Genomic DNA, 8,152 nt, shown 5'->3' on the forward strand with positions numbered 1-8,152 from the left:
ACTGATATCGACAGCTGCTGGATGACGGACTCCAAAATGTTTCCCCCCCTTCCAAAACCCGTTCATGAGTATATTTCTAAAGTTTAATTAGTTTATATTGCTTTTTTATTTTTAGTTTTTACGAGAACATGGTCATCGCCTTACTGTCTCGGTCATTGTACAGCCAGAATATGTACAAGATGCATTACAACGGAACTAAACATATTCATGTAACAAATTGTCAACGGTATGTCTTGAACAGTGCCCTTGATTGAGTGTATGTGTTTTGTTCTGGTGAACATAAGTGAAAGTAATTCGCCTCTTGCAATGTGACAACACATCTTTCTTTATCAAACCGAAACCCGTGCGAAAACCATAAAGCTGTTTTATAATATAACCAGCCTATAAATAACATTTTCTCGTTTGCAAAACATTATTACACAAACTTGTCATTGTGTAGTAACTTGATCTGGTGGTTCGTTTTTTCCAAGTTTTTTTATATTTTCAGTTCATTTAAGTGAACTCAAGTTAACTTGCAAACAGATTGCCGTGCAACACATATTAGTACCGCAATATAACTTCTCCTTTATTAACTCAGTTGAATCCTTACAATGTCGTGCTGTTCTTCTTACACGTATCACAATCGTAGAATCCCAGTCCCGGAGCGAGTAACTCACTGTCGCCACCTGCTTTGCAGTTACAAAACTACATTGTGTTAGAAAACACCCGGAAACCAGGAATGTAAACGTGTTGGTCGTCTTAAAAACGGCTATAGAAACCAATTTAAACAAAGCAAACTAACATTTCGTGGGCCTGGCTTTTTCTTATTATCTCTCTTTTTTGTTACATCAATGGGGGTTTTATTTCATTTTAAGTTCCACAGGAATAACCAGGTCCAAATGCAGCAGTATGTTTTAGTATGCAGTCAGGTAACACAAAAAACCAGATAAACATAATCTTCTAAAATCGATTTATTGTTCAACAATACTGTACGATTCCAATGTATTTCTTTTTTTAATCACAATCATCTATCCAAACATATTACTAATAGCAAACAAACAAAACAGTTTCACATGTTTCTGCAGCATTGTAAAAGTATGAATGTTCTTCATATACAGATCTGAATACAATGCAATTTATTACAAATACAGCGTTTCAAGCTGCAGGAAACCTCACCTTGCATGATCTGCACATTAAAGAAATGACAGAAGATCTTTGAAACACATTCAAAAATAAAGAAGAAGACAGCTAGCAGACATATATTCTATGGTAGGGGCCACCTATTGGTATTATTACCCTGCATTTCATTGTTCTAAAGCTACTGCTAACCAGGCTAAAGTTTCCTACAGTATCTATTGTATAATGCATATCTGGTTTCAACAGGGCAACTTTTCAAATTCCAGAGGTCACGCAAAAAAAAAAGTCTTAAAAAATGTAATTAAAACTGTGAGCGAAGGGGATATGCATGTTGCTTGTGACTCGTGAGACTTGATGATACATTTTACATACTGGCCTGAACAGACTGTTGCAATGATGAACGGAACAACAATGTTTGGAGGGCAACAGAAGCATGTATTCCAAAACAAAATTTGGACAGTCATTCCTTGCAATTGAAAGAAAAAAAAAGCAAGCTAGTAAAAGACCTCTCCCTCAACCCTCTCCCCCCCTCTCCAATCCCTCTTCGCGGCTGACAGAAGACTCGTGGGTATCTAGTCATCCTCCTTCTGGTTCTCCACAGTCTTTCGGATGTTCTTCCTGTTGATTTTCCGGCTGCTGTGAAATCCCACCGCTGCCGCCAGCCCCCCCGCTCCCTCCCCCTCATCGGCCCTCTTCCTCTTCAGGTCTGCTTTCACTTCATCCTCCAGCTCCTTCAGGTGTAGCAGACCCACCTTCTTTACCGAGTCCTCTCGGCCCCTTTCCTTGCCCTCGCACTCCTCCTCCTGCTTCTCTGCAGCGTCGACAGCTCTGCTGGGCTTGGAGAAGACAATCCTGCAGCCCGACGCGCTGCTGGAGTTCTCCTGGTTGAAGGCTGGAGAGAAGGACTCCCGAGTGTCCATCGACTCTCCTTTCCTCTTCTGCAGGCTGCCCATGAACTCCTGGGCCACCGCGGTGTTCCGCTGATTGCTGGTTTCCGGCACGTCTTCAAGGCTGTACTTGGTCCAGCGCTCTGGGTGGGCCAGATAGTCTGGCACGGCCCTGGAGAGAGGCTTGGGAGCCCCGTGTTCCGCATCCTTCTTCTTGGCCAGCGGGGGTAGGGGGCGCACGAAGGGGCCATCGCTGAGGTCATCGTCCCCCAGGGAAGGCGCTGCACGTTTGCCGGCGGCTCCCAGGCTGTCGAATATGCTCTGGCTGCGGAAGGAGAAGCCCGAGCTGGTACCTTTCAGCTGGAAAGGCTCCTTCGTACCTGCGGATGCAGATCCAAGGGGTACGGAGCCGCAGTCCCCATCCGAGGACTCGTCCGAGGATAAGTCTTCCACTTCAGGGTCGTAGGGGGCCGTGGAGTCCTCGGGGTCGGAGTCGCTCAGGGAGATGGTGTCTGAGAGCACCGTGCTGTCGCAGTCTGTGGCCTTGCCGGGCACTACCCGTCTGGCATCTCCGTCATCTTTGTCGCTCATTGCAGTGGTGTCTCTACTCTGTATGTGGTGCAGCTGCTGCAAACATGGACTTCCAGACCTCCAAAGAGCTCAGGGCCTGGAGAGGAAAAACAGCAATCACATCACAAACCAGGGATGGGAATAAGACTCCCATTGCATAGCGGTTTGATCCACTCCTGGTTTTACTAGGAGTTTAATAAAACACACATGAGCTTGTTACCTGTACACTGTGACTGATAAAGCTGGTATTAAAACCTGGAATGAGCGAAACTGCTATGTAATAGGAGTCTTACTTCCATCCCTACAAATGAGCACCAATATGGTCATGTTTTTGCTCTTCAAACACAGTAATGGTTTGATAAAAAAAAGATCAAAGTACAGGTTTTTCAACTGTTTGCGAGTATGCACATTATTACAGCACTTCACCTATACACAGAACTATGCGGAACTGCAAAGTGATTTCTCCACTGTTAAATTTACTTTGTGACCTAAACCTTGCTCTTGCAAAAGGCAACAAGAAACCAACATGGATTTTTCGGTTTGCAGTAGGATGGTTTCGTGACTATGTACCGTAAAATAAAAATTCAGGAGAAACTGAGAAATCTAACTGTCGACTCACTTTATCTTGAGACTGGATTAATTTGCCTCCCTCTGGGTCAGTCAGGGCTACCAATGCCTGTAGGTCCTTTACTCTGAAAAAACACAGTTGAAACGGCATGTTTTAAAAGTGCTAATAAAACAACCAAGGCTTTAAAGCAACATGTTTTACATATTAGCTAGTGCAGAATCACTCCCTGTGCAGCAGGCATAGGATCTCACCTGACACCACCCAAATTCCAATGTGCTGCAAAGGAGGTTTCAGTGGGACCCTAATAGCTGCTACACAGAGGACCAAAGAAACACCTTCAGTATAGCAGAATGTTGAGATCATTAAAAAAAAAAAGTGTGTTCCACTTTCCACTCTCTCTGATTTTCGGGTAGGGGGTATCAGTGTTACTGGGCAGGGGGACTCACAGGTTCTGGGTGGTGTTTTGGATGTTATTTAGCTCGGATATGATTGCTGATCTGTGTGCATTGATGTCTGATCCAGCGTCTTCCATGGCGTTTCAATCACCATCAACGTATCAGTCAGTACCCTGCGCACAAGCAGACACAAGTTAACTGGGGGCGCTGCGTGGCAACGCAAGGGAATGTCATACAGGTCAAGGATTAATAACAGAAATGCTTATTGTTTGGTGCCCCACCGATTCCGGCTGCTGTCCCGTGAAAAACTACTTCCAATCACTGATGGCTCTATATGGAGAGCGTCAGAATACGTTTCTTTGTTTACTCCATATATAAATTGCCTTCAAGGTATAAACATACACAGAAAAAAAACATCATGGTTCAGTCTGAACGTGTTGGAACTTGGTATACTGTTTTATATAGAACGTGCCGCAGTGGTACGAAAACAACAAACAAACAAACACACACACACACACACACATTTACTTTAGTTTACTCAGTTACACAAAACGGTGTACAGATGTTGGCGATCGTGCTGAAAACAGTCTCGCTGTCACGTCAAAACGGTAAGGCACGGTACGTCGGTATTTCTTTGACAGAAACGTGCAAACTAATTACCGATTCACACTACAACGGATTACTAATTAGACTCAATTAAAGTCAATCTCGATATATAATAAGCCGTGGACGTTTACCAGGGATAAAACTAGGCTAATCCATGCTCGTTTTGACTATGTAAATCAGGCCAGAGTTAAAATAATTCTTAAAATAAAATAATACTGTACGAGACTTCATAATCAGAGCTGTATTTCTCGTTTTAATTAATGTATTTGCATATTTGCTGTATAATAAAATAATTTAAAACACTCGAGAACCCTGCAATCACCCATTTTGGTCGAACAAATTTATCAAAAACCAGAAACACAATAGATAAACAGAAACATCTTGGCACAATTTAATACACCTTCCATCTTACCCTTCTTCCCGCGGAGAAGCGTTTGCTGTCCGAGCAGTGCATGTTGGGAATCGTAGTTCTAATTGACCCAGACGCAAGCGATATTCAATATAAAACGGAACACGGCGATGCATTCTGGGAGTTGTGCCTAATCCTATGCACTTAGGCATGCGGGTGAAAAGCCTAGGGGTCTGAAGAGGCAGCTCGGTCCATCACATTTAAGAATGCCGAATAACTCCTTTGCAAAATATTGCATTTTTTGTTTTTGTTTTAGAACAATATGTTCGTGTCGGAATGCGGTGCTTTGGTGTTGCCCTAACGACTACAGTCCCCACAATGCACCTCGCTGTAGTGTAACACCCACGAACACACACACACACCACACAAAAATACAAATAGTGGTATGCAATCGCGGGTACTGTACTACAGCACTGGCATAGAAACACATTGTACATACAGTTAACAGTAAATAGATGGCGGACCCAATTAATAACAACAAAACAAAGCAATAACTTATCAAGGTAGCAGAAATCAAAATTGCTGATGATTTCACGTGTTATTGTAATAATTATCTAAGCGTTTCTCTACCGAAGCTTTCACAGGGAAACTTCAATGGCTGGTTAAACAAACCGCGCTTAGCACAAATTACTATAATAAATGAGTCGACCTCCAGAGACTAGGGGGTGAACTACGCATCAACAACTCTGCTGCAGAGTCAGTTACAACAGGACCCCGGTTACGTCTCATCCGAAGGACGGAGCACAAGGAGGTTAAGTGACTTGCTGCGGGTCACACACGTGTTAGTCAGTAGCTGAGCGGGGATTAGAACCAGGGACCTATTCAGCCATTTTCTTTTAACGCTCCCTAACAGATGGTGGCATCAATGGAGTGCCGTGCAGACATTTTTTTTTAAAATTAAAAAATCCAATATAAATGTAAAAGCTAGCATTTTTTTTTCCATAACACAAACCATTACATGTAATATAAGACAAATAGCATATTTTTCAACCCAACAGTAATTCATTTTGGAGAAACGACAACCAATCTGTGTTTAAAAATAAATACATAAATACATATATACATAAATACATAAATACATAAATAAATACCTCTGAACGGGTCTAGTCTGAACGGTTCTTTCACGCTTTCAGAATTCGCGCAACTGGAACCTTTTCAAACAAATGAAGTTCCATTGCGTGTCCCTACCACCAGATGGCGCATGCACCACACGTGGAACGTTGCAGGGCGTGCTTGGATTCAAGTGCTGTGCAGTGCAGTGCTGTCGTTCATAGCATTTATATGTAACAATCGAATGGATTCACTTCCTTTAAGATACATGTGCCCAAGTACTGTCTAATTGTATTAATTGCATCCACTTATGTTTATTGATTAACTAAAATAAAATTAGAATCCTGGCAGAAGAATTGAAATGTTTGTCTGTAATGCATAGCAGTATTTGAGGAAGAGGACAATGACAGACAAAGCCATTTGCTCAGATATGTTTTGTGAAAAATAAAATATGACTGGATCTCTCTCATATTATCTCTGTATTTTGTAATTTCTACACAGTGTATACAGTTTGTTGGCTTGGTTGCAATATATTGTAGTACTACACTTTAGTAATCAGACATGCTATTTTCAGAACAAAATGCTCAACATATACGTTGTGGAACGACAGGAAAACATGTGGAACAAAAATAGCAATGCAAATTCTCCATGGCAAATTTGCATTTTTGTTGTTGAAGCCGACACCCTGGGATCCTTCAAGAAGCTGCTTGATGAGATTCTGGGATCAATAAGCTACTAACAACCAAACAAGCAAGATGGGCCGAATGGCCTCCTCTCATTTGTAAACTTTATTATGTTCTCATGTTCTTATGAATGCATAGAGCGTTGTTTGTAAGTGAATAACAATTCTTTCTCTCTTTCTCTTCCTTTGGCTTTCCCCTTGTGCAAGCATTGCGAGTGTTTCTTTCTGTGTTGTTAAGTCTGTGTTAAGGTACTTTCACCTCAGTCCTGGAGCTTAACACTGTGTTCTCGTTGCCTGCTATATATATGTAGCGTGTGTGTGTGTGTATGTGTGTGTGCGTGTGCGTGTGTGCGTGTGTGTGTGTGTGTGTAAACTCTGCTCAATCAGTCCAGTTGTCTTTATTGAAGTATAAGCCAGCCCCAGCTAATTTTCTGTCACTCAGGAACCCAGTTTAGTTTTGCTGGTGTTACAACACCTTTGCAGTAATTTAAATCGAACAAGGAGAAGTGGTATCCTGAGTGATTGAATAGAGAATAGGACTGTTTATAATTAAAGTGTTAGGTTCAGGGTGTTTGTTAAACCGCATGAAGGATTATACTGTGTGTGGGAACAGTTTACTTTTAAAAGCTATCAATGCCCTTAAAAATATGCTTGGCTTGGCCAGTCCCCCCTATGAACTGAGTACAGCCAGCAAATCCATCATGTTGTGAGCGTACCTGTGCTACCAATGCTTTCAACAGACTTTACTACACACATCAGCGTGCATTTAGCACGGCATACTAGCTGTTGTTTCTGTTGCTGCAGTACGGATTTTGGTTACCTTCCAAACTGCAATGCTAAACTAGTATGCAAACCATGTGTTAATAATTGGGCTCATGTTGAACATACCAATTTAATATTCCATGCATTTGGTTGCCAGTTTCATGTGCAGTTCCAAATATGAAATATCACAGTCCAGCATTCCATCCTGCCCTGTCTTTAACCCTAACCTGCCTTTGCTTTAAAGACTCATTTAAAGAACTGAAACCACCAGGGCAGCCAGATGTTTGATGCCACTCCCTGGGCAGAGCTGTTTAATTAGTAAGTGTGCCCTGGCTTTTGACCACACCGTGGCTTCAGTGAGGCCACTGTTGCTAAATGTGATGTGTGATTACAGGGCTGTGGGCTGTGGGCTGCAAAACTATAGAGGAGACCAGATGCTTCCATGAGATACACGTTCAGCATTTATATCTGACTCTAAAGATAAAATGTCCCCACAAAGATAGTAACTCCTGAAAAAAAATATGCTTTCCAGGCAAAGGGTCACTTTTTTTGGTTACAATGCAAAGTTTGGAAGGACTACAAACTGCCCTTGTAAGGTTTCCCGTAGTTAAAGCATAGCAAAGTGTTAACGCAAAGCGCTGAACAATATAGAGGTAATAGGGTAAATGCATTGTATAACTATGGGGAAAGCATGGGAAAATTGCAAACCACGTGGTCTTGTTGTGCCACGTGGTTTGATTTAAGTTCTTTAATTACACTTTATACTTTTGAGTAGATTTTTTTTTTAATCACCTGCATTCAAAATTTGAAAGAGATCTGGCCAACAAGCTAATCGTGATCTATCTTCAATAAATGTAATATTTAAACATACAGCGCACAGAATGTATAACAGCTAATAGGATATCGGCTTGAGATCTTACAACTATATTAATATATATTCATCTTTTCAAATAGTAAAAAATAAAAATACTCAATAATAAAAAAGCGGGATGCATTGGTAAGGTTTTAACGCCGAACCGTGATTCGATGAGGTTGTGTAATCTTGCAAAAGACAGAAACAGTCACAATAATTAAATAACAGGACGTGAGTAGAACTCTGATGTCAGG

General features: G+C 41.6%; 1 protein-coding gene across 2 annotated transcripts; it reads right to left on the reverse strand.

Annotated features, from left to right (window-relative positions):
• Positions 1 to 932: 932 nt before the first annotated feature.
• LOC117434448 (U5 small nuclear ribonucleoprotein TSSC4-like) lies at positions 933 to 5,804 on the reverse strand. 2 transcript variants are annotated; one of them, XM_059002995.1, is made up of 4 exons: positions 5,643 to 5,804; positions 3,588 to 3,709; positions 3,193 to 3,265; positions 933 to 2,670 (listed from the first exon to the last, which is right to left on the reverse strand). In XM_059002995.1, the coding sequence occupies exon 4, from the start codon at positions 2,592 to 2,594 to the stop codon at positions 1,689 to 1,691; it is 906 nt and encodes a 301-aa protein (XP_058858978.1). In that variant the 5' UTR covers positions 2,595 to 2,670; positions 3,193 to 3,265; positions 3,588 to 3,709; positions 5,643 to 5,804; the 3' UTR covers positions 933 to 1,688. The 2 variants fall into 2 exon arrangements, with proteins under 2 accessions (XP_058858978.1, XP_058858977.1); XM_059002994.1 differs by lacking the exon at positions 5,643 to 5,804 and adding an exon at positions 4,555 to 4,661.
• Between the last annotated feature and the right edge of the window lie 2,348 nt (positions 5,805 to 8,152).

The sequence above is a fragment of the Acipenser ruthenus genome, chromosome 28 (assembly GCF_902713425.1).
Source record: "Acipenser ruthenus chromosome 28, fAciRut3.2 maternal haplotype, whole genome shotgun sequence".
In the NCBI taxonomy this organism is placed as follows: domain Eukaryota; kingdom Metazoa; phylum Chordata; class Actinopteri; order Acipenseriformes; family Acipenseridae; genus Acipenser; species Acipenser ruthenus.